The sequence below is a fragment of the Microcebus murinus genome, chromosome 27 (assembly GCF_040939455.1).
Source record: "Microcebus murinus isolate Inina chromosome 27, M.murinus_Inina_mat1.0, whole genome shotgun sequence".
Classification (NCBI taxonomy): domain Eukaryota; kingdom Metazoa; phylum Chordata; class Mammalia; order Primates; family Cheirogaleidae; genus Microcebus; species Microcebus murinus.
The window spans coordinates 9,664,399-9,691,749 of NC_134130.1; the positions used below are offsets into that span (position 1 = coordinate 9,664,399).

The 27,351-nt window shown below is 37.2% G+C and overlaps 2 protein-coding genes across 2 annotated transcripts in view; one reads left to right on the plus strand and one right to left on the minus strand.

The window, feature by feature from the left end:
• The first annotated feature begins 86 nt into the window (after positions 1–86).
• ARLN (allregulin) lies at positions 87–5,498 on the plus strand. The gene is made up of 2 exons (XM_020283807.2): positions 87–433; positions 4,863–5,498. Coding segments are annotated over exons 1-2 (228 nt in total). The 5' UTR covers positions 87–206; the 3' UTR covers positions 4,864–5,498.
• Positions 5,499–6,994: 1,496 nt separating this feature from the next.
• Positions 6,995–27,351, minus strand: part of USP53 (ubiquitin specific peptidase 53) — a 62,479-nt gene continuing 42,122 nt past the window's right edge. The window contains exons 11-16 of the mRNA XM_075998316.1: positions 27,035–27,187; positions 25,633–25,779; positions 23,865–24,603; positions 22,770–22,846; positions 11,448–11,544; positions 6,995–10,538 (exon numbers count right to left, since the gene is read on the minus strand). Of these exons, the coding sequence (XP_075854431.1) occupies positions 9,554–10,538; positions 11,448–11,544; positions 22,770–22,846; positions 23,865–24,603; positions 25,633–25,779; positions 27,035–27,187 (2,198 nt within the window). The 3' untranslated portion in view covers positions 6,995–9,553. The remainder of the gene's footprint in view (positions 10,539–11,447; positions 11,545–22,769; positions 22,847–23,864; positions 24,604–25,632; positions 25,780–27,034; positions 27,188–27,351) is intronic.

The following is a 27,351-nucleotide window of genomic DNA, read 5'->3' on the forward strand; positions in this document are numbered from 1 at the left end:
ACGGCGCCTGCGCGCTGGTGGAGGCAGCCTCCTGCAGGACCGGCGCCTGCGCACAAGAAAGCCGGCGCAGAGTCTGTTTCCGGGGGCGGGGCCGCCGTGGGCTTCGCAAGCGGTCTGGCTCCGTTTAGTTTCCGGTGTGGCGGACTGGGAAGTGCGGAAACGCCGGCGTTCTCAGGGCTGGTTTGCGACGCGGCTGCAGGCGCGAGATGGAGCGGGGCGCGGCGGCGGCGGCGGCGGCGGCGGCGGCGGGAGAAGGTCGGGATGGTCTCCGGGAGCGGCGAGGCTTGTTCGAGGCTGAGAGGCAGCAGCAGAACCACGAAGTGCAGCCTCAGTCCGGGGCAAACGGTCTGCCAAAACACTCCTACTGGCTGGATCTCTTCTTCTTCATCGTTATGGACTTGGTGTTGTTTATCTTTGTGTATCTGTTGCCATGGTGAGTATCCGCAATTGAAGTGGCGAGGGGCTTAGAGCCCATTTGGGGTGGGGGGTGGAGGCGGGGGAATTGGATCCAGCGAATTCACCTGTCCGAGATCACGTAGCCGGTGAGGCGTGGAGTCGGGTGGGTGGAAGAGTGGGAGGAAGGCCAGAACGAACTTGTCCTTCCTTGGCACCTCAGTGTGAGTTTCCAAAGAGGTGTGGAGGAAACTTCGCTTCGTATTTTCTTATGATTTGGAGTGATACCAGCTACACCACCGTGAAGGGACTGGAGAAGTTATTTAGCTCTTTGGCTCTTTGTTTTTCTTTATCCAGCATTTGGAAGCAGAGCACAAAGGTATAGTGAACATTAAATGAGACAGTAGCGATTTATCCAAAAGCGGTTTGCATCTTGCCTGACAGTAGCAAGTGCTCAACTGAAGCTGTTGTTACTACTCATCTGTTTGACCTTGAGGACACCACACATGTATCTCAAACGTAACATGTTCCAAACTGAATTCTTTTTTTGTTTGTTTTAGGTGCGTAAATATTTAGAATTGTATGTCTTCTTGTTGAATTGTTCCCTTTACCATTATATAATGACCATCTTTGTCTTTCATTACTTTTGTTGATGTGAAGACCAAGTTATCTGATATGAGAATGCTATACCAGCTTTCTTTTGGTTTCCATTTGCATGGAATGTTTTCCATCCCTCATGAGCCTGAATGAGTCCTTGTGAGTTAAGTGTGTTTTCTGGAGACAGCAGATACTTGGCTTGTGTATATTTATCCATTCGGCCAGCCTTTTTCTCTTCAGCAGGCAGTTCAAGCCATTCACAGTTAGTGAAAGAGTTGATAAGTGGAGTGGATTTCTGTTCATCCCGTTGAGTAGAACTTAATGTTTTATGTCTTGAACCATTGTGGTATATGGCCTTTGGCCTTTAGTTTTTGGATGATTTTACACTGGCAAGTTGTCTACTGTGCTGATCTGTGTGTAACAGAGTTCTGAGTACTTCCTGGAGGTAAGGTCTTATCTTGATGAATTACCTCAGTGTTTGCTTGTCTCACAAGATTTTTATTTATCCTTCATATAAGAAACTTAGTTTTGTAGGATACAAAATTCTAGGCTGGGCATTATTCTGTTTTAGAAGATGGAGAATGGGGCCCCAGTTCCTTCTAGCTTGTAAGGTCTCAGCTGAGAAGTCTGCAGTTAGTCTGATGGGTTTTCCTTTGTAAGTGACCTGCTGCTTTTGTCTTACTGCTTGTAGGAAGACCTCTTTCATGTTTATTTTGGCCAGTCTGATGACTATGTGTTGTGGTGTTTTCCTCCTCTTTGCAGTGAATCTCCCAGGAGTCCTTTGAAATTCTTGTACCTAGATATCTAGATGTCTAGGAAGGCCAGGGAAATTTTCCTCCATTATTCCCTAAAATAGATTATCCAACCCCTATGTATTTTCTTTCATGTTAGGCCTCTTCACATAATCCCACATTTCTTATAGGCTTTGCTGTTTCCTCTTCTCTGCTCTATCTCTACGACTGACTTGTTGAATTGAAAGATACTGTCTTCAAGCTCTGAGAGTCCTTCTTCTGCTTGATCTAACTTATTCTTGAGGCTTTCCACTGTGTTTTGTAATTTCTTGAATAAATTTTTCATTTCCAGAAGTTCTGTTTAACATTTCAGTTTCTTTAGTGAATTTTTCATTCATTTCCTGCATTCTTTTTGTGGTTTCTTTGTGTTGGGTTTCCATTTTACCTTAAATTTCATTGAGCTTCCTTATAGTCCATGTTTGATATCTTCATTTGTCATTTTAATCAATGTTCTGATTTTGGTTGGTATCCATTTCTAGAGAGCTGGTATTCCATTTGGGGGGTGTCCTTTCACTTTGATTCTTCATAGATCTGGAGTTCTTTGGCTGATTCCTTTCTATCTGGAGCAGCTATTGCTTCTTACCTTTGGATTTTCTTTTGTTTAGATAATGACTCACCCAGTTTACTCTCTGAACCAGTAGGTGGTGTTTATGGGTGAGAATCCACCACATCTTGTATGATGAGTCAATAAGTGTAGTAAAAGGACATGCAAATTGACCTCCCTGTCAGTAGGTGGCACTTGCCGGGAGGAGGAACCTGCAGTGTTGTTTTTGGGTCCTGTAAGCAGCTCTGGTTTGTCTTGGGAGGCACTCTAGTGCCCCAGGTGGTAGGTGGGGCCCTGTGACTTCCAGGTGTGCCCTTATTTTCCACCTCAGCAGGGGCAGGTAGGGGAGTTAGGTTAGGCGGGGCTGGGTTGGGTGAGCCTGCCCTCAGGCTATACAGATGCTTTTAGCAGGGGTAAAGGTCTGTTCCCCACCACTGGACAAAGCTGCCAGGGAGGGGCTGAAGTGGCCCCACTCAACCAGAAAGTATGGGTGTGGGGGTTGGGCTGAGACCTGCCATCTGTAGCAGGCCTCGCTCCTTTCTACTCTCCCCTATTCCATGGTTTCTCCTGGGCTTCTGCCAGCAGGCAGGACCTCAAGCCAGCTGAGCTGCCCTACAACTGTGATGCTGGTTGGGAGGTTCCTTTCCCAGGATCCAGGCCTATGCTGGGAGTGTGGCCCTCCCTTGGCGGGAGGGCGACCCACTGTGAAGTCTTACCCGATCTTCCCCTGCAGGTACCCACACCTCGTGAGTTTAATTCACAAATATCCCCTCTGTGCCCCTGGGCAATGCAATCAAGACCGTGGTGTGCATGATCTGGCCCGAGGGTCCATCCACCAGGCCCCTGAGATCAAACCCTGACCTTGCCAGCGAGAAGAATGCTGGTCCCAAGTCTCTCTCACAGGATGCCCAAGATGAATCAATGTCCCTCCGCCACAGGAGTGTGTCGCTAGGCAAGCAGCACCTGGGAGGGCCAGCAGGGAGCTCATAGTCCAAGCACCCCTCAGTCTACTGCAGGACCCTAAAAGGAAAGGTCTGAGCCCCATTCCCTGTGGAAACCTTTGTGTGGTGGCTTAATTGTCTCTCTAGGCAGCCGTGGGTGGGTGAGGGGAAGGGATGAAAAAGAGTCTAGATGGAGGAAAGTCCATCCTCTGATCGCCTCCAACCCACTGACCGGGAGGCAGTCCACCCAGAATGATGGGGCTCTAGAGTCACGCAGATCACCTAGGACCCACTGGACCCCTGTGGCTCCTGCATTCTGGACTGGAGTTGGGGAATGTCTGTGGGGGGGGGGATCAGCAAGATGGAACCTGAGGAGCTGAGGCCCCTTGGGGAGGGCAAAGGCACCCAGTGGGTAGAGAGGCAATATGGCACCTGCCATCTGGCTTGGGTCTATGGGCAGGAGGCACCTGGGAGGGTGGTGAGAGCCTCGTGCCCTGGCTGCAAGCAGCTCTCCATTCACTGGCAGCAGTAATCTCTAGGTTTGCTTTGGCAAAAGGTCTCTCCAGCAGCTTAGGAGCCTACCAACAGCCCAAGATGTGAGACCGGCATGTTAGCTAATTGACCTACTCTTCTCACTGTTCTCTGAGCCTCTGGGCTTAATCCTTGCTGATGCCTTTCTCCTTCCAGTTCTGCTCCACAGCCTCTTACAGGGGAGTCTCCTGTAGGTTCAGGCACCCTTCCTTCAGACCCTCATCCGATCTCTGACTGTGTGTCTGTTTTTTCTCTTTCATCTGAAATTTCTGCTTACAGAGACGCTATGGCTGGTGGTGTCTTTGGTCTGCCATCTTGTCCCAATAAGTCACAAAGCTCTGTACAAAGTTCACTTTGCAAAGTCCATGCTCTCCATTTTCATTACCATTCACTTTGAAAAGAATTCTGGCAGGGGGTAAAGTAGGGAACTGAGAGAATAGGGCAGGAGGAAGCAAAATAGAAGAGGAACACAGGAGCCAGATGGTAGTAAGGGACAAGTTCAGGAGAGAAGAGTGAATGCAGGAGGGTGCCTGTGGAGACGCAGCGCAGCCGATGTAGACAGCTCTCCTGGACTTGGAGTTGATCGTTCACACACTGTAAGTTAACTCTTCTTAATCTTCATGCTTATGAGTTTTTACTTCTGAAATTTACACTTCTTTCCTCATTCCTATCGCTAAATTTCGACAAAGATTTGGGTGTCTTAGGCCTGTCTCTGATTTCTTGGAAAGAAATGGGTATAAGTGATGGGTATCACAGAAAGTGATGGGTATAATTTTTATAAAATTCCCTGTCGAGCCATTTGTAAAGGGAGAAATTCTACTTTTCCCCCCTTTTTTGGTTGAGACTGATACCTCAAGTATAATTTTCTAAAAAATGATCTGAATTTTCAGTTCTGGATAGAAAATGTAAACCTTACTAGAAATAGTCTTTTCTTTTTTTATTAATATGTAAATCATTTAGGAATAGAAAAGTGGCTAAAACAATAAAGATTTCCAGAAATTGGCATAAAGTGTTAAAATGGGAAAATAAAAGGAAATGTTGCTGACAAATACTTGTTTTCTACAGATTGGTTTGCTGTTATCTAAATGAAGATGTTGACTCCTGGAGTGAATTCTGAAAATGACTGCAAACTTCTTGAATAAGGAAGACAGGATTGTGCAGAAGAATTTCAAAACTCTATGGGACTTTCATTTTATACTTTCTTTTTTCATTTTACTTTCTTTATTTCTCATTTGGAGAACTCCATTAAGCGGGTAGGATCTCACCCATTCATTCCCAAGTTCTGAAAACTAGACGCTTGGGTTCATGTTTAAAAACTTTTTCAAACATCTCATGGCTTTTCAGGGACTGAATATAATATGAATATTATATTCAGGGACTGAATATAATAAAGCATTTGTACTTAAAGGTTTAGTGTATTCATTAAAATGTTAAAGGAAAGACATATTTTTTAAGAGTTGATCAGATTTAATATGCTGCAAATAATGAGGTGAGGCATTTATAAATTCAAAAGTAAATTACTCAAAAGCGAGGGAAGGATTTTGAGAGACGGAACAAAGTGTTCTTAGATTGCGTAGCTGTCATTCATGTCCTTTTACCTGCATGTCTGCTCCTTTCTCCTTTAAAACGTCTCAGCCCCTTAAAATGTCTGTAATTTACTTAAATACTTCAGTAAAGTCAATGTGATACTTATTCAACAGATATTTGAACTCTCATTATTAGCCAGCCATTATTTTAAGACACAGCAATGAACAGACAAAAATTCTTGCTTTCATGGACCTTACATTGTTATTCTTTAAATATGTTATTTAACAGGAATTTACATTCTAAGGGGGATCAGCTAGCACTTAATTAGGCCACACACACTCCCAAAGCAAATATAAGCACTTCAGATGCTATTCCAATTAGCTTTAAAAGCTTTATATGAGAAATGTTAGAAAAACAGGCTGTTGTCATTGAAATTAGTGGTATACCTTAATCTATTTGGATATATTCCCCCTTATAAACAGGGCTAAGATCTAGTAAACTACATTTTCTTCCTTTCAGAATGGCTCTTAGGTTTAGAGTCAAGTCTGGAATTGATTTTGGAGGGTTGTAATTGCCTGATGCTGACTACAAAGTTAACATGTCTCCAGGGTATTATTGCATTTGCCTAAATAACTTTATGGAAGGTATGGTCAAAGCATCTAGAGGGACACAGATCTTGGAATTTCACTGAGTTTACCTGCATGACCTGTTTTTGCACTACTGGCTAATAATTCATCTAGGGCTGGGCACGGTGGCTCACATCTGTAATCCTAGCACTCTGCGAGGCCGAGGCAGGAGGATCATTTGAGCTCAGGAGTTCGAGACCAGCAGGAGCAAGAGTGAGACCCCCATCTCTACTAAAAATAGAAAGAAATTAGCTGGACAACTAAAAATATATGGAAAAAATTAGCCAGGCATGGTGGCACATGTCTGTAGTCCCAGCTACTTGGGAGGCTGAGGCAGAAGGATTGCTTGGGCCCAGGAGTCTGACGCTGTAGTGTGCTGTAATTGAGCCTGTGAATAGTCATTGTTCTTCAGCTTAGGTAACACAGGGAGACCCCCATTCCCTCCCCAAAACATAATCCCTTTAAAAAATGGTGGTAGTATGAAGGTCGAATCTTTCCTACAGATACTAAGAAATTGTATTACACCTACCATTGAACTGTACCATTGCAAGTATAGTGTCTGCTTACATCGCCCACACGTCCTTTTAAGTGGATAAATGGAACACCAAGAAAAGCTGCAAACTCACTATGACAAAAACAAAGACATCAAAAGAATAACATCCATGTGATTTTAATCTGGTAAATTCCTCTGTAAATTTCACATACTTAAGTGGAAACAATTGTTTTAATTGTTCCATTTGAAATGAATTGGGATATGAGCAGTTGCAAGGAACAGATTTTAGGGTCTGTTAACCTGAAAATTTTAGGATGTAAAGTGCTCCAAATACCTAGTCCCTGGGTGGCATTGAAGTACGTTTGCAGACTTAAGGGTTTTTAGGGTCAGTGAAGGTTATTTAATGTAGATTATGCTCTAGGTCATCAAATAAGAGCTAAATCTGGCTTGCCACCTGTTTTTATAAGGAAGGCCTGGTGTTTAGTTTTTGTTTTAAAACTATTGAAAAAAAATCAAGACTTTCATGACATGAAAATTACATGCAATCCGGATTTCAATGTTGACAATGTTTTATTGGAAAATAGCCGTGCCTATTCATTTATATATTGTTAATGGCTGCTTTCACACTACAAATGCAGAACTGAGTAGCTGTTACAGAGACATTTATGATCCACAAAGCTTAATTTACTATTTGGATCTTTATAGAAAGTTTACCAACTTTTCTACAGGCTGTGCTTTAGATCGTGCTGAAGTTTAACTTTTAGGAACCTCTTGTGATAGACAACATGTCATGATCAGTGAAATTCCAAGTACCTTCAACTTATATTTTCCATAAGATACATAATCCATTGGGGGGGGGAGCAAGTAGGAGGACACAGTTTATGAATGCAAATGCGAAGACAAGTCCAATCATATTAACTTAAAAATCAGTTTATCTTAAAAAATTTTTTGAACAAGAAGCAACTGATTTCACATGAAAATATAACATTCTGAAGATAAGTATTTTAAACACTACAATTGTTGGTTGCATTATTTAAAAAGTTGTAATAAGCTTCTAACCAGATGTATAAAAATAAATATGCACCCTAGAAGTAAAAATTTTACACATGAATCATTAGTGAGTAAATATATATTCAATCTGTATTTGGAATGTTGAATCAACATAAAAACAAATGATCAGTTTCTAGTTTGTTTCAACTGGGCAATACGTTAAAAGAGGCAAAATTGGACAATTCTATTTTATGTTTGCAACTCAACTGAGTTGAAAAGACAAATCTAGGAAACTGCTGTTAAATACAGAAATTAGTTTAAAAGTTTCAAATAATACATTTCCAATTGGGTAGCTTGACTAAATAGAAACTAAAAAAGAAAAAACTACACAGGAAGTTTTTGAAAGCTATTAAAAATACTTGAAGCCCATTTTTTCTAGTATTTTACAATGTTATAAAAGCAGCCATTAAAAAACATTGACATTTCAAATACAATTGTACAAACTACATTATTTACAAACCCCCCCATACTAAAAATTATGTTAAAAATAAGATTTCTTAAAAGATAAAATTTTAATTTAGTTGGTATTCAAGTATTTCTAATAAGAATATAAAGTAATAATCACCTACTGTTATAGTTAGAAAAGGCTAGTAAAAACTTCCCTACAGGTAGAAGATAAAATTTGGCCAAGATCTGGTAAAGTTAAACTTTTACAAGCAGTTATTTTCTATTTATCTACAAGTATTCATATTTGATCATTTACAGTTTGGCATATTTTAATGCAATTTATGGAATCGGTCAAGATATTAAATATACTAATTAGTTTATTGAATAATTATATTTATGAAGTTTACCCATTTAGGAATGTAAAAAAAACTTTAAATTCTATGATTTTCAATTCTCTAAACATTATAAAACTATTTTAAACTACAATTAGTTTACCAGCTTAGTACAAAATAAAATGACAACTGATAAAATAAGGCAATTAAAGTAACTTATTTTCACTCCTAAGGTTATCATAATAATGAAAAATTCCTTTATTTTTAAATAAAGTCCTCTCCGTGAAAATAGTTGGGATAAAATTACTATTTATTTAGAGTATTAAAAAAGGGAAGGATGCTAAATAATTAAACATTTCATTAAAATTAAACCTTCTATATGAAAGGCAGAAATTTAACATGGAAACCTAAACAGATCTTCAGATTCAACAATATGAAAATCAGTAAATGGGTTGACAAGATTATAGCAGAGAATATGTAGGCAGTTACAGTGACATTCCCAATAAGAGGGTCCTAGGTTAATTCCTAACACTGGTTATTAGCAGCCCAACATAACCAAACCAAAATAAAGACCATTCACATTTCATATAAAATTTTTAAAAAATGTAACAAGATAAATAAATATACTAAAGTTTAAGTATTTTAACTTTTTAGCTTACACAGCTGAAATAGTATTTATGAATACATATAATAGTCAAAGGCCTAATTTATATTAGCTAGATATTCTGAAGATAAAAGTTCTAGGAGCCAAGTTATGTCTGACTTTGAAAATTTAATTTTAAAACTAATCATTAAGGCATTTTTTTTTTAATGCTATCAAAATTTTTTAAGACACTTAAAGGGCTCATATGTAGTAGACTATCACAGAAGTCAAAAACAAATGGGCCCGCTTTTGGCTACCCATTAGAAAGTGCTTCTTCATAAACCAAATACTTCTTTGACTAGATAAACTATGTGTCACTTGGTATTTTTCCATTAGCATAGTTTACAATCTACACACATGAGTACTGGTTAGTTTAATACTGGTTAGTAGCCACACGACAGAGGGACAAATTTAATTTTTATTCAACTGTAGCATATGGCAAATGAATTGTTACATACCCCAATTTTCTATTTTTCAAGGCATGCCAAGACTATTCAAAGGAAATTTCTAAAATATCCAATAAATTGATCATAAAGCTTTATATAAATTATACATACATACACACATACATATATAAAGTGATTCATGACTTTAAAAATGCCATGAGTTTTGACTTTATGTATCACTAGGTTTGGTCAGTAGGTTCCTGTTATATTTAAATGGCCTCTGAGAAGTACAAGCTTGCCAATTTTGCCATTTTATCTATTACAACGTATGCTAGGTTTACATCTTTGCTCGGAAGGGCAGTTTGAATCCAGACTATTATGTAACACAGGTCCTAGCTGTCTTTCACTCTGAGATGGTGAATTATCATTACTAAAGCCACTGCTTTCTGGAAAACAGAGCTTGGGCCTCTGATGATATTTCAATCTGTATGTATCAGTCATACAGCTATCAACTGAAAAATAGGTAGTTAATGAAACTGTCTCACTTGGACATGTAGAACCAGAGTCAAGTTCTGGTTGGCCAAATGCATCAACAACTGCACCTGAGTTTGCCTGAAAACCAGTTGAAGAGTTGGACGGGGAGTCTGATGTATTGCCAACACATTCTTTCACTTGAAATGTTTCTTTCTGTCTTTTGTCATTCATATACATACTGCCTTCTAAACTTGGTTCCGAAGCGGAACTTAAACTGTGCTTTGGAAGACTAGTAGAATTAGCTTTAAACCCCTCTGTAATATTGACACCAAGCGGAGATTCATTTTTCTCTGACTGTGGCACACTGGTTGCAGCATATTTCTTTGGTGGCAAAGGAGGTGGTGAATTCTGGCAAAAGAGTTTTGGCATCTGACAACCATCAGATCTGCAGGTTGACTGAACTGTATGTTCCCTGGATAGAGAGTCTGCAGAGTAACATTGTTCTATCATATTTTGTTGCTGGATGAGGGGAGCCGTTTCTGGCTTTAACCCAACAGTTCTCATGTGTGAAGACCACAATGAAGATGGTGAGACTAATTCATTACTGTTCACTCTCTTCCCAGAAGCAGGGTTATCACCATGAAAAGGTAAACCTCGTCTCTCAGAATTTTCTATGCTAAGCCACTCAGAAAATCTGCATTCATTTGGTTTTTCAAGTTTCTGTTCATCTGACTGGTGGATATGCTCTCTTGCAGTATGGTCCTTGAGTGTTTGTGGACTGGATGAAGGAAATAACTTGCCATTGGTTTCACATGTATGTGACCTAAAATATGAAAATAAAAATAAAGCTGAAACACTGTATGCAAATATGTGAAACTGGGGGAAAATAAACATTTGTCCTGTAGTTTGATTTTCCCAATATATGGTTTATATTCATTTTTATAACATATCAGAAAGGGGAAGATATTTGCAACCATTAACATTTTCAACTTTCTCCGAATCCAAAAATCTTCATGCCAGAATACATAAATGCTTACCAGAAACATCCATCATTACCAAAATCATATTTCTAATAATTAGAGATGTAATTTTAAAAGTTCATTTCAACTTAAAAACACTGAAATTACATTTATTTGTATTAAAATATAGCATAGAACTTAAGGAAAATACTATAACCAAAGAATTCAGTACCCCCAAACACCTTCTCACCAACATTCCAAAGTTTAAAGGCAACAGAGATAGAAGTATTTGAATTTTGATATATTATGCTGTAAGGACAGTATTCTAATTTAAAATAATTTAATCAAGATTACCTCTAATAATTTTCTTCTAAAGTAAAGATAAATGATATCACATTGCAAATCATCTTTCTAATATGAATTACATGGAATTGAATTAGAATAGAATGGTTAAAAAGAGTTGAGGCTTTGCTAGGTAGATAGAGCTATAATCAAATCTTAGCTCCATTCCTTGGTGCACATTACTTAATCCAAGCCTCAAATTTCTTCTTTTTTGTAAAATACTACCTACCTCGTAAGAATGCAGGACAGACAATCAGATACTGCACCTGGCACTTTGTGGGCCACTATCCTTAGGTCCACGTCCTACTAATGATCCCCAATAAGTAGCCATCATAACACTGTAGACCCACTGCTCATGCCATTCTGATAAAGAGTTCCCATGATACATGCGTTTAGGAAAAAGGTTTTTATTTCCAAATATCTATGATTACCTTTTTATCAAATGATTTTTTGTCTGGAGATGTGATTCTGGGTGGAACTCATGAGGTTTATAGCCTGTTTCCAAGTTCCTGAGTTCTTTTCTAAAGCCTGTGGTGGGGAGGAAAAAAAATTACTTAAATGATCTTATAGCATTTATTCCATTTATACTTCTTGAAATACAAAGTTTTCTATAAATAGATAATTCTCTTCCAACTAAAAAACAAAAATGAATTCTTCAAGACTTAACTTAAACTAACAGCTCTTTTTTGAACCCTTTATACAAAAATTCATGGTTCTTTCTTTAGTTTATTATCACTGAGGGTGTCAGCAATGCCAGCATAGTGCTATTCCTGCTGGGTCATGTGGAACTGTGTGTCTCCCCTGTTACACTAAGACGTGATCTTCACTGACGTGTTATGATGGAAAAATCCAGCATTTGAAGATAGATGGCTTGGGTTGAAGTTTGGACTACCGAATTAAGGGTTGGTAAGCAAGCCTCTCAACCCCTCTGTCGTGGTCCGATTACAGGACGGGGGATGACACAGAACATAAAATAACGACACAGACACACATGGACATGACAATGACTCGAGTGACCAATGCATCGGTCACTTTATTTTTATCCCCCCCCCCCAGATCCAAGGTTAGTTCCTTGTACGTGAGAATCCAATTCCAGAGTTGTTTCAAAAGAGAACAATTTCCCATGGTCTCAGACCTCAAAATGGTTACTAAAGTTAAGGTGCTGGACAGAGCTCAAAAGCCAAGGCTGAGATAGGCAACATAAAACAATGCAGCCATTTGAAGTGCTTCTTGGTCTCAATCCCAGGCGGTGGCTCCTTCCTGGCCCCCACGGTTGTGCCTGTTTTAGGTCGCCCCCCTCCATGGGGAGTCTTACCCGTCATTGACTACCAACCATCAATCGGGGGCCAGTTCTTGGGAAAGTTCTTCTTGTTCTTGTTCTCATGGCCTCCAGACTCCCACCACGGGGGCCTCCGTGTGGGAGTCGGGAGCATTTGCTTATGTGCAACAACTCAGGCCTCTTATCAAGTCACAAGACAGCAACCGTGTCTGAAGACAATGCTGACTACTGCTGCGTCAGGCAGCACACGCACATTACAGACTATAGTGAATGATTAGTATAAGGTATAACACCAGAATCAGCCCCCAACACCCCTCACAATTTCAGTTTCCACATTTATACAATGGGATTATAATCCTTTTTACCTACCTCATAGGAATATTAGGAACTTCAAGTGAATGAAAATGAGTGGGAAGTTATTATGACAGCATATAAAATATTATAACACTACTAATTAGCTATCATTTATTGACTGCTTAACTCAAGTTGTAAGAAGAACTTTATGAAGAAATTACTATCATCTTGACTTTACAGATGAGAAAACAGAGGCTTAGAAAGGTTAAGTAAGTTGCCCAAGGTTATACAGCTAGCAAATGCAGAACTAGATTTGTATGATTCGAAAGTCCATGTTCTTAACCATGATGTCATATTGTCTCCTTATAATTATTACTTATCTCCAGTTCTGACATATAACGTGCACCAAATAGTTTTTAAAATTTAACAGTATTATGAGAAAAGTTATACTAATTTACAGTGTGACTCTGAGAACCCGAAGGTCTGCAGGTAACTTGTTCCTTTGCTAAAAGCACAAGGAACCCAGGCACCAGTATAGTGACAGAAAATCATAAAAACAAACCACAGAAGTGTCTTTGGAGTTAATTACTTTGTGAACACCATATCACCTACTTATTAACAGAAATGAAAACTATAAAACTGTATAGAGTTATGTTAGTCATGTATCCACACAATAGCTACAACTTATGGAACACCCAAGATGTACCAAGTCTTCACTCAAAATTCAACTGGAATCTATACTTGATCAAATCATAAAAATTTACCCTATGAAAACAATCTATTCTAGTTCAAATGCTGTATTTTTCCATCATAACATGTTGTCAGTTCTCAAAGTGTGGCCATGGAACCCTGAACGTCTTTAAGACCCTTGCAGGGGGTTTATGAAATCATACTATTTTCATAATAATACTAAGATGTTATTTTTCTTTTTGACTATGTTGACATTTACACTGATGGTGCAAAAACAATGATGGGCAAAACTGCTAGGATAATACCAGGCAATGACACCAAACTGTGCTATAGTGCTGCACTGTTGTGGTTTTTTAAAAAAAGCCAATTTCACTTAATGCTTGATGAAGCAGCAAAAATTATTTACTTTGTTAATTTACTTGATTTACACATCCTTTTACTATTCTGTGTGAGGAAACGGGAAGTATGCATGACGCACTTTTGCTGCATACCAAGTATGACAGCTGTTTCATGAAAAAGCATTCATAGAATAGTTTATCAGTTGAATTTAGCTGGTTTTATCATACAACACCATTATGATAAAATTCAAGCTTTTAAATGAAAGTAAGAATTTTTGAAAACTGGAATCCACCAACATAAGTTCTGCAACTTCCTAATACTTAAAAAGAATTCCTGCTATTATCTCTGATGATATTAACAAAAGCTCTCTGAGGTCATCAATCCTTTTTTAAGAGTATAAAGGTATCCTGAGACCAGAAAGTTTGAAGACTGCTGTTCTAATGGATAACATTCAATCCTTTAAAACCTCAGTTATAATTATTCTGTGAAACAACTGCCATTTCTTACACTTGAGGAGACTGAGGCTCAGGGAAGTTAACTGACTTAACCAGTGCTATGCAGCTGGCAAGCAGCAGCATTCCAACCAACCCAGGGTTAACTCCCAAGCACTGGAATGACCGTGTGCTCCTGCAGGCCCTCCTTTGCACATGCCGCCAATACACAAAGTCACTATACTAAATCTCCTTGGGGGGAAGGGGGGCACTAGGCCATTAGTTTGAACATGAAATAACGTGACATGTTTTAAGATGCTGATGCCCACAGAAAATGCTGAAACAGTGTCATCACTTCTGTGACATTTCTAGGACATTTCCTGCAGGCCCCCATATATTCAGTCGCCCTTTCCAACATGTTCATTTGCTGTCTCCTCTCATTCTCTACTTCCAATGTACTCTACACCAAATCTATGAAGTGAGGACCACAAAGAAAACAAAATACAAAATCAAAGGTATCAAAGCAGTGACTTTATTTTTTAAACAGTAACAGAGAACTTTGTCTTAGATGCTTCCTTAATCCCTAAATTGATCTTCTAGGTACATTTTTAAAAACCACACTGTCTCTCAAAATTCAACTGGAATCTACACTTGATCAAAACATGTAAAAATATACCCTAGGAAAACAATCTATATTTGATTATGATCAGGCTCTATAAGTTAAATCTTGGAAACAATTTGTAAGAGTCATGTAATATACATGAGGATTAATACCCTATGTGTCATATGGCTCACATAGAAAATAAAAAAACCTAAGATGGTAGAATGAGGGGAACTACAAGTCACCTCATCTAAGACTTAACACTGTGACTTACACTAAATTGCAGCAAGCTCTTTGACTGTATGATACGTGCCTTTCTGTTAGTCTCTCCAGAGGCTAGCACAGTATCTAGCACGATGTCTAGAAGACATTCATCTGCAGAATGAACAACTGCACGAAAAACACACTGTTTTCTTCTTGGAAATCACTCTCACCATTCCCACCACCATTCCCAACTCACTGATACCAGGAACAGATAAGGATGAATTGAGACTAATCTTATCTTTCCCTCTCCCCCATCTCAAGTCTGTAAGTGCCACACTAGTAAAACCTTACAAAGGCAGTACAATTTGTCCCAGAGAGCCTCTCTAGAAGGAATATGCAACTTTTCATGCTTGAGAAAACAGCTGTGGGTAAGCCTGACACACTGCCTTAGGCTCAGAAACTTCATCACTCTCTTCAATACCTAATTTATGATTTGAAAAAAGAAATATAAGAAGTAATGTCAAGAAGAACTTCAATTCAGGCTTAAAGCCTGAATAAATTTTTAAGTTGAAATTATGTTTATTTCTTAGCTTATCCATAATTTCAAGTTTAATAATCACAAATAAAAAAGTGTTTAATTCTTGAATAACTCTTTACTTTTATTACAGTTTCCACACAATAGACAGCAGGAGGCAGCAGAGGTTTTATGAACATGTTTGAAACTGTAATGTCACTGTGGCAGGCATTCAACCAAGTGGTCTGACTTCAGAATTCTAACTAATTTAAAAATAGATGTGCTATTTTTCTCTTCTGCTGACACAGACATCCATGTGTCTTCATGGGAAATCTTGGCTCCAGGTTATTTGCTAATCTAAAATAGTCTGATTTTAACACTTGGCACAGAAAAACCCTCCATGTCAACGCAAGAAGCTTTCATAATACTAATTTTGATACTGTATCCAAAAAAACCCAAAGCAAAATAGTCAAGAAATCAAAATACATATTTCATTTGAAAAAATGACATAGGTTTAAAAGAGATTTGGATAGCAATAAAACCAGACTGCTCGTCGTGTGATCTTTACTCTGTATAGTGAGACTCCAGAATATATTGGCAATACTTCAACTATAAACCCTAACCCTCAAAAGAAATAATTTAATCAATGACATAATTTATAGTAAAAGTACATTTAAATGAAACTGGAATATGTCAGATTAATCACAAAACTTTAACTGGATAAATATTTCTGGCTAAATTTATCACATATTAAAAGGAGGAGGGAGATATTTTATAATAATCTATACTATCAGATACCTAAATATTGGGATGTCACAAAATAAAAAGGCAGGAATCAGTAACTTCTTTTCTCAATGACATTATAATTTAAAGGAAAAACAAGTATTTCTATTTTGCTACAAATTAAATTTCAATCCTGAAAGTTAATAAATGTTTTAAAAAATACATTTGTTGCTGACGGTGGGCCACAGCAACAGAAAAGAATGTTATCAGTCTATGAAACTCTTAAAAGAATTTAATGTAATAGAAAGAAAATCAACTGATAAAAATACTTCTTTCTCTAAATACACTTTCTAATGTATTTATTTTAAATAAACTCTTAAGTTTGCCAAAAACATCTTAGAGAACATTTGTATATCTAGCACTCTGGGAGGCCAAGGCGGGCGGATCGCTCAAGGTCAGGAGTTCAAAACCAGCCTAAATGAGCCCTGTCTTTACTAAAAATAGAAAAAATTAATCGACCAACTAAAAACATATATACAAATAATTAGCCGGGCATGGTGGCACATGCCTGTAGTACCAACTACTCGAGAGGCTGAGGCAGGAGGATCGATTGAGCCCATGAGATTGAGGTTGCTGTGAGCTAGGCTGACGCCACGGCACTCACTCTAGCCTGGGCAACAAAGTGAGACTCTGTCTCAAAAAAAAAAAAATTTGTATAAACTCTTCCAATAAAATCTAATTCTAGGATTTAACAATATTAAGGATAATATATTTAGGAATGTGGAGGTATAGACTTTTTGTATAAGAAATAAGGGAATTAACGCATTTTTTTTGATCACTGATTAAATTCTTTCACTCTTATTTGTCATTTAGGATCAGGGCTCTTGGCATGAACTGATCCTGACTTCTAAGGTCAACTGAGATTCAGCAAAGTATTGCAAACTCCAAAGGCAAACAGCAGAAGTTTTTGAAAGACCTAATACTTGCATTATGAATTGTTATGACCTGTAAAAATCCTAGCCTACATATTCATCTCAGTAGATAACCTTACCTCATAGAAAAGTCCATTAGGAATAGCCACTTTGACTGTACCACCGAACACAAACACACACCAATCCACTGCGCTCATTCCCATCTCTCATCGCAGAAAAGCTGCCCTTACTTTTTAGTTCAAATCCTATCTCTCTACCTTCTTTGTTTTCTTCTCAAGCTACCTCAAGGTTCCTATCTATTATTATTCTGTTCTATTCTTCATACTTTTCTCTCCCTCTATAAATCATTAGGTTCCTTATCTTCTGCAATATAAATGCCCAAGCATCCCTATTTTAAAAAACAATACAAAGCCAAAACTAAGCTCTTAGTTTCATTTTCTCCTCTAGGTAACGCCCCATTGCTATTTACAACAAAAGTTTTGACAGACAAAATTCATTTCTTTACTTCTTTTATTTACTCTTTACTGTAATCTTTTCCAAAACTTTTTGTTTGGAAATAATTTCAAAAAGTTGAAAGATTAAAATTAGTACAAAGCATACCTGTATATCCTTTCTCTAGATTCACCTATTAACATTTTAATAACGTTTTTCTTTCTGAACCATTTGAGAGTAAGTTACAAACATCATATTGGTTTTTTCCCTGAACCATCAAAATTACAAACATCATTTACTTCCAAATGTACTTTACCTCTAAATGCTTCAGCTCTACCTCAATCTTGCTTCTATTGCTAATGCTCCTCTAACACTGCTTTTACTCTACCACTAATGACTACAAACTAAATCAAACTGGCACTTTTTAATCCTTATTCTGCTTAATCTGTGGCTGCTCTTCCCCTAAAGCTCTCCATTCCTCTGGCTTTCCCGTGTAGCCCCTCTCCAGTATTTGCTCCTACCTTTCTACCTATTCCTTGTCATACCTTTCCACAACTGCCCCCTCTCTCTTGCCTTACCTCACCTCTCTTCCTCAGCCAACCCCAGGCTCCTTACTTTATTTTTTGCCCTTCAATTTCCAATTTTCCTGAATGGTCTTGTCTGTCTATGGCACTCAATTCCTATATACGCTGATGGTGACCAAATATATCTTTCCTGAGTCCTAGACTTATGTTCCTATGTGCCTAATTAATCTTACTTACCTAGATGATAAACTCAATAATTCAAAAATAAACCTGGCATCCCTCCACACCCCCCCAAAAACTGTTCCTTCTTCTCCTTTTGGTAGATGGTATATCTAGTTATGTAAGTCCAAATACATCTATCCCGGCCTCCTTCCCTTCCCTCACTCTGTACATCTGCCACAAAAGCGAACTGATTCTTCTGCCTGCATGTGCTTAAGAGTCTCTCAAATCTTCTTTCTTGACACTAGTACTGCCTTAGTGCACGCCCTCATCTTTTCTTTCCTAGGCTATTACAATAGCCATCTAACTAATTTTTCTCCCACTACCCCAAATTCACTCTCTACACTGCCACCAATCTTTTCTAAAATGCCAAGTTGGAGCCTGCCACTCTCCTTGTCCTTTGGTGCCTCTCCACTTCCTGTAATGATTTAAAAAATAGCACAAAACAGCCTGAGCAACATAGCAAGATCCCATCGCTACAAAAAAACAGAAAAATTATCCGGGCATGGTTGTACACACCTGCAGTCTCAGTTACGTGGGAGGCTGAGGCAGCAGGATCGCTTGTACCCAGGACTTTGAGGTTGCAGTGAGCTATGATGACCCCACTGCGCTCTATCTCAGGCAAAAGAGCAAGATCTTGTCTCAAAAAAATAATATATGTATATATCTATCTCACAAAGTTTCATCATGATCTGTCTTCTAACTCTCCTTCTTGCCATCATCTCATGATTTCCACGTGTACACTCCAGCACTGCATATACCAATCTATCTGTATTCTTCAAACATGTGGTGCCTTCTCCTGACCACATGATTTTGAACAAATCATTTCTTCTGTCTTGAATGTAATGTAAGGCATTTGCAATTCCTCCAATTGGAGTTCCATTTTAAAAGAGTAGCTAAAACATTATAAGAGGCATCATGGTGATTTCAACAATGTGCCCAAACAACAGCTTTAGGCAGCAAAGAGATGAATTTTTGCAGAATCCATAATGATATAGAAGATGAACCTATATAATTATCTTTATTAATGGGGGAAAAATGAAATAACTATAATGGCATTATTAAAAATTTTGGTTCTCTACCATCAAATACACTTGCATAGACTAATATTAAAAAGGATTTATATATCAAACAAAATATGGAAATAAAAAATGTTAAAGATCCTTAACTTTTTAAATCTTTTAGCTATTGACAGAAAAATGATTCTACCGGTTAATAATGGAACTGTGCCCTCATTTTATAAATGAAAAATGGAAGAGAACCAAGAAAATCATACAGTCACAGAATTAAACTAAACTGTGCCTTGGGGCCAGGAACCATGCAAGGCAAGTTTTAATTTGGGGAATAATTCCTATATTGCTTTTCCACATATTCTCAGTCCCAGACTGGAGGAGAAGAGTACACACACACACAGATACTACATGGTGCAACGCAACACAGACAGCTCTCAAGTCAAAGACTGGCTTAGAGAACAACGGTAGGCTCTGAAGGTTATTAAATAAAAAATAACTTTAAAACGGTGTAATTTAGTTAAGTAAAGAGTGGGTTACATAAAACCACAATAAGATACTTATTTTTAAAAAAAGAAAATAAGAAGCATTAACAAGGATATGGAGAAACTGGAGCCCTTACCCTTTGCTGGTGGGAATGTAAAATGGAGCAGCTGCCATGAAAAACAGTATCGTGGTTCCTCAAAAAATTAAACATAAAACCATACAACAGGATCCAGCAATTGCACTTTTGGGTACATACTCAAAGGAACTAAAGTGAGGACTTAAACACACCGATGTTCACAGCAGCATTATTCACAATAGCCAAAAGGGATAACAACCCAAATGTCCAGCAACCGATGAAGGGATAAATAAGATGTAGTATATCAAACAATGGAATATCATTGAGTCTTAAAAAGGAATAAAGTTCTGATACGTGCTACAACATGGATGAACCTTCAGGTCATTATATTAAGTGAAATAATCCAGACACAAAAGGACAAATCTTGTATAATTCCACCCTTAGGAAGTACTCAAATTCAAAGACAGAAGGTAGAATGGTGGTTACCAGGGGCTGGTGGAAGGAGAGAGTGGGGAGTTGTTCTTTAATAGGTAGAGAATTTCAGTTTAAGAAGGTAAAAAAATTCTGGGGCTGGATGGTGGTGATGATTACATAGCAATGTGAATGTATTTAATGACACTACACTATATACTTAAAAATAGAATGGTAATTTTTTTTTTTTTTGAGACAGAGTCTCACTCTGTTTTTGCCCGGGCTAGAGAGCTGTGACGTCAGCCTAGCTCACAGCAATCTAAAACTCCTGGGCTCAAGAGATCCTTCTGCCTCAGCCTCCCAAGTAGCTGGGACTACAGGCATGCGCCACCATGCCCAGCTAATTTTTTCTATATATTTTTACTTGGCCAATTTCTTTCTATTTTTAGTAGAGATGGGGTCTTGCTCTTGCTCAGGCTGGTCTCGAACTCCTGAGCTCAAACAATCCACCCACCTCAGCCTCCCAGAGTGCTAGGATTACAGGTGTGAGCCACCGCGCCCCGCCTAGAATGGTAAATTTTGTTATGTATATTTCACCACAATAAAAAAGATTTTTAAGTGTATTACATAGACACTCTTTCATAATAATCCACTGCAAAGCTCTTATAGCAATGCACTTTTGACCATCACAATCTCCATGATCTTATGTTTTTATAACTATCAGGAAGCAAGCATCATTTTGTAAAGAGTACTGAACTTGCACTTATTGTTCAATCTCACTGATTTCTGCTGTGATTTCTGGCCAACCTTTTACTGTTTCCTGCAATACTTGGTTACCGGACTTTTATCAGATTTTATCAGGTGAGACATTCTAATATGGGGAAGGAAGGTTATTTCCTTAATATAAGTGTTTCCTTCTGATATTATACCATTTGATGAAAACAAAATAATTTAACATTTAATCACATTCAATGCGTGCAACCTGAAAAATAATCTCCACGAAAGCCTTAAGGATGATAAACACTAAAAAACTTTAAAACTTGCTGTTCATGGCTATCTTTTATTATGAAAAATTATATCCCTTCTCTTCCTTTGAATTCTAAAATTTGAAAACATTGTCTTTGATTGCAATATCAATAACCCCTTTGCTCATCATCTTCCTCAATCCCTCTCCCCCAAATCATTCAGGTATGTGCTCCCCATAATAATCCTGAATCCTGTATACATTCAAGCATCTAATTTTCTTTAATTCTAGGCTGCTATGTGTTGCTAACAAACCACCTATAACCATCCCACACCATTACATAGTTATTGCTTCCAAACTGAACTTTTCCAGAAGGCTGTTATCAGTCTATTGGTTCTTAATTCCCCCGCTAGTCATTAAGGCTGTTCACACATACTTTGACTAATTTCCAGACATCTATAAAACGTCACTTTTCTACTCTCTTTGAAATTAGGCCTGGTTAGAAGACTTGTCTGGGCCAAAGAGATGTAACTAGAAGTGCATATGTTACTTTTAGTTTGAAGTTCTAAGAGCTTACAGGTGATTCTCCATATTGTATCTTCCTTCACCTCCCCTGCCTCACCCTACCTCATTAGCTTGGGGCCCTGAGTGGTTCCTGAGACTCCACCCTGACCTCCACTGGACATGAATTGTGAGCAAGAAACAAACTGTGTTAACACATTGAGATTCTGAAGTTATTACCATTGTGTAACCTGGAACCTAGTCCATCCTGACTGATACAGTTCCTCCTTTTCTCATAGCTCTTCCCATCCTCTAAAAGCCTTTAAGCATGAACTCTCCCAACTTCCCTCCTCACTATTCATAAACTTATCAGCAGTAACAGGACCATTCTTATCTTCCTTGCTCTTATCTCAAAGAAAAACTTACCAATCTCTTTGTGTGCCAAAATCTCACATGTACATTATTTAAAAAGTAGTGGAGGTAGTTAGAAAGACCAATATTCTATGGATCACGGTTTCTAAACAATTAGATCATGACCTTTTTCTTTGCAAATACAGAAATGTACCTTCTCTTAAGTAAAAGTAAAGTATTAACCTGCCACAGTTAGACTGACATTCCTGCCTGCTTGAATCCCAAATCATTGTTCCAGGTTCTCTACTATAGAAACTTAAAATGCAAGCTGCTACTGAAGGAAAAAAATGACTCAAAGATTTCATCATCTAAATAGAAAAGGTAAGCAATGTAATGCTATTAATACCATAACATTAAAGATGTATTCTAAAAGCACATTCTAAAAGGCTGCAAACTTCAAAAGCAGTATTTACTTAAGCAAATAAAAAGTGAGATACAAAACCAGTATTAACTTTGTGCACCAAATGTGAAAATATAGCATGCATAGATAAAATATATACAAAAAGAATGATTTCCTTCTTTCTACATATATTTTATTAAAATATGATACATTAACCTAATAAAAATGGATGTTTATATTTTAAAGTTATTTTAGAATAATTTTATAGCCATCTATATACGATTCTGTCTTAGGTATATCACAACAAGAAACAAATTACTGCAATTTATTCTTTACTGCCACTATTACAATATATTTATATGAACTTCCTACCTTCTAAGTGGTTTTTGCTCTGAAGGGATGTAGAGTCCATGCCTTCGTTATTTAGGTTGTTTGTCTTAATCTGGTCACTAGAAAATAAAGCAAAACACATGCCAAACACAGATTATCTTAGTCATCCTAAGAAAAAGAAAGAAAACAACATTTGTTAAGCAATTATTGTATGCTAAATGCATACAGTGGGAGGGATTAATGTACATTATTTAATTTACATCTCACCAACACTTAAAAGTAGTTATCCTCATTTTACAATAGAAGAGTAAGGCTGCAAAAGTCAAATTAATTTGCCTAATAATTAAAATCTACATCTATCTGGTTACATAGTTCTTCTACCCCAGGCTACCCCTTTTTAAGGGGTGCTATGAAATTACTCTGCCAAGTAAAAAATGTTTCCTCAAGTCTTTATTGAAACAATTATTTTAATAAAACATGAACAGTTGATTTTTGCAAATCTACCCTTTAATAACAAATGTGGTCAAATACCAGCTAATATCAAATTAATGTTTAGAAGAATATCAAGCAGAAAAACTGGTTAGATTGACCACAAAAATCAACCACTAAGCTGTGGGCATGTTTCAAAGGTTACATAGAGAAGTATTAATGTACTGCTAACAGTAACATAATAAATGTATTTAGAATTAATTAATTGAACAGAGATTTAGTTATTTGTCTGAATTCTTTTGTATTTGTTAAAAGGAAAATATCTCTTCTATGGAACTGACAGTAGAAAACAGCCCCAATTCTGAATTACAATAGATTGAAGAAGTAAACAATCAGCTTAATGACTGAGATGAAACCAACTTAGGTCTATGCTTTAAAACCTGTAGTACACATCAGTAGTTGATGGTGATGAAAACAGTCATATATTTCTGCACTTTCCAAATTTACTAAAAATAATCAGTTGTTATTTTTGGAATTAACTATTAAAAACAGAAATCTGAAATATTAAATAAACTGCAATATCTCAGGTTTCTTTATGCTAAGCTCATGCTATTTCCATTATACTTAACCTAAATTTTAAGAATTACTTCAAATAATTAACAAGAAAGGATGGTGGGTGGAAAATCATTCATTCAACTTATATATTACCTGAAGAATACTGTTTCTTTAACACCACTGATATCCACTCCTGCACCATTTCCATCAATGACAGGTGAGTCCAAATTAGCAGATCCATTACTGATATGATCACTGCTTTCGTAGCCAGACTCGGTCCTCTGCATCTGCCAGTTATCACCATGAACTTGACTCTCCACGAGGCCTTTATTTTTCTCTGCTCCTTTTCCATTAGATTCAAGGGAACTTCCGCTTCCTATTTCCTGCTTCGTTTCATCTTCATAGATGGTCATTAAACCTTTCTGCTTCGGATTCTCTTTTGGCCAATTATTAAAACTCTGATCTTTGCTATATTTAGGTTTGTTACTGATATTTGATTTATGTCTCGGACTATGCTGTCTTTTTTCACTTTCACTAAAAATACTATCAACATTTAGCGTTTCTCTCATAGGTTTCCAACCTCGGTTCCGGCTTTTGCTGTTGCTATTACAGCTGCTTCCTTTATCCCTAGACTCTTGGCTGCTGTCAGTATCGTATCCAGTGCCACAGTCACTCTTAACTTTGCCAGTTGTCTTCTCTCCCGGAGCAGGGACCTGGGCTTTACTTGAACTTATTGTTTGTGCAGAAGCCCGACTCTGGCAGGTAACTCGATCATGTTTACATGGTCCTTTTCCTTGACTACGATATACATGTGGATTCCCATGTTGTCTCAAGCCATTTACGGCAGGAGGGGACCCGGACCGGAAATGTGAAAGGTTTTCTTCTACCAAATCTTAAAAACAAACCAAAAAAAAAAACAAAAAAAAAACACAAACTATTCCTCAGAACCACTTTTTAGTCACAAGCCAAGTATCTTATTAGAGAAGAAATGTTAAGCAGTTTTAGATTAAGTAATAATTAAAAGTGAATTATATCACATACTGTTTTGAGATTAAAAAGTGCTTTTTTCATTCCCTCTTTATGTTTAATGAGGAGGCACTGATAAAGGTATAAAAGAACTTGAAAAAATAATTTAATAATATACTTAAAGTAGTTTTTAAAAAATAAGCATTCTATCTCACTCAGAATTAACAAAAATCATAAAAAATATTTTCCGCCTTTTACACTGGTAAAGATTTAAGTTTGTTAAATCAAGGGCGGAGAGTGTGAAGAAACAGACATCCAATTGCTGTTCGTGGGAGTGCCGGCTGGTTCAATATTTCAGGAAGGCAACTGAGTCACATCAGTCAAAATTAAAATTAACATACCCTGAGCCAGCAATTCCTCTAAAAGAATTTTATGTTATAGCTATAAACAAAAAATATTCAAAGGTATATGTGAAAGGATGTCTCTCCAGGAAAAATCTAAAATCATTCTTTAAAGTCGCTCAGTAACAGTTAAATTATATGCTATCTCCATAAAGAAAAGAGAATTAAACCCTCAAAAGCAAAACATGCTTATATGAACTGTAAACTATAAACAGTAAACAGAGGGAAGGTCAGGGATAGCTGGAAAAGAGCTCTTTTCACTTAATTTTATAACCTTCCTTAATTATTTGAATGTACCATATGAGTGAATTACATCTACAAATAAAGTTTAAAACATCAAAATACAAAACACAAGTATCCCAGGCTAGAATGAAATAAGGACCAGAAAAATATCACATTTTTAGATTTAGTATAGATGTATTAAGAAATCATACTTAGAAATATGTAAATATAACATATAGACACAGAAATTATATTAAAGTTATAAAATTCAGTTTTAAAATAAGATTTTTAGCAGCCCTTTTTTAAATGAATGTTATAAGCTCTTAACTTACCTCTATGTCGGCCTAAATCTTTTCTTTGTCCCTTCTCTAAATCTCTCCTTTGTGAAGAAAGTAAGTTTTTCTGTTCAATAGCTTTTAGAGCACATTCTCTGGAAATGTCTTTCATCTTATCCCTTTGATCAATGTGACTTAATTTAACTGCAAAAGAAATCATTCTTATAATAATACAGATAATTTTTCAAATTGCTCCACAAAAGTAAAAACTGAACTATATAAAAATTTTAAGATGTTACATATTAAACATACAACATTAATTAAAGTAAACAATGAGCTCATTTTTATACTTAATGAAAAAAATGCGACATGATTTTTCCTGACACTGGAGATGCATGTTGTGTTTTAAAAGTTCTTGTATGGCCCCTAAAGCAAGTACAAAGGAATTAAAAGAGACCTGCCATTAAAATAACAAGAGCTTCAGGTAACTGAGTGGTCACTTAAACCTCTGTGGTAAGGTACCATTATTACCTCCATTTCAGGTACAGAAACTGAGGCAGAAAGAAATTAGAAACTTGCCCAGGTGTAAGTACTGAACTGGAATATAAACCCAAGTTATCTGGTTCCAATGCTTGTGTTCTCAAACACACACGCACTGTTTTGGGACTTAAAAGTAGGTGTCTTTTGAAAAACAAAAATGTGTTAAAGAGTATCAACAATCTATGAAAGGAAAAAAAGTTATAGTTTCATTAAGAATTTTTAAAAGCCTTTATTGTAGTTCTTTGTGGATGATAATTGCTAACTATGGATCTTACTACCCTTGATTGAATGGGTTACTTTTGTGGCTAGACATTATTTCATTACTATATATTTAAATAAGTTGCTTATAAAATCATCCTGAACATCCACACAATTAAGAGTTTTAGTATTTCTAAACCGCAGATACACACAGTACTGTGATGTCTCACTTTGACCCAAGTCACAGAAGTTGGCTTGTGAAAATGAAAGTCACGGAATGATAACGAGAGAGAGTTGAATAAAAATAAGATCAAGAACAATCTACAGCTACAGTAACTTTGAACTACTGTTGCATTCACTAACAGTAAATTTAATTTTGGTGTATATGCCAAATTATTATCTCATGTTTTTCTTCTCCAAATTGACTATTAACTCCTTGAAGGAAAAGCTACATTATAGCTTCCTTTGGTAACTGTCCCGATTACCTCAGGCCTTCCACAGTTCTGAGCACACAGAGAACCTCACACCACTTGTCGAATCAAACTGGTCAGGAAAACTACAGCTCTCAAAGAAACACAGAAATCAAAGACCAAATTTTGTTATCTACTTGTTATTTTCTCTTCTGGCCAAGGAAAGCTAGTTAAGCACCATCCAGTAAGTGAAGAAAGGAGGACATTTAGCTGGTCAGAAACAATGTAAAAATAACAATATAGATACCTACCTGGTCCTCTCCCTCCACTTGTCTGAATGTGGCACCGATTAAATGTTGAAATATTATCAGTTTGAAACTTATGATTTTCTCTCTGTTTTGCCTGATCACCAAATCCATTTTCTTTTGAATTATCTGACTTATAAACTGTAGGCTTTTCACATCCTGCAAAAGATAAAAATGGATCATTCCCTTCCCATCAGTAGAAGAGACATTTGAATCATTGTTTCAGACATTTTTAACTGTAGACAAAATTACCTAAAACTTAGAGGACTGACATTGCTTAAAGATTTCTACATGCTCTGCAATGCATCCAAGTATGGCCTAAC

What these genes read in the sequence shown, in the direction of transcription:
- ARLN (XM_020283807.2), top strand. Translation starts at nt 207, where the DNA reads ATGGAGCGGGGCGCGGCGGCGGCGGCGGCGGCGGCGGCGGCGGGAGAA.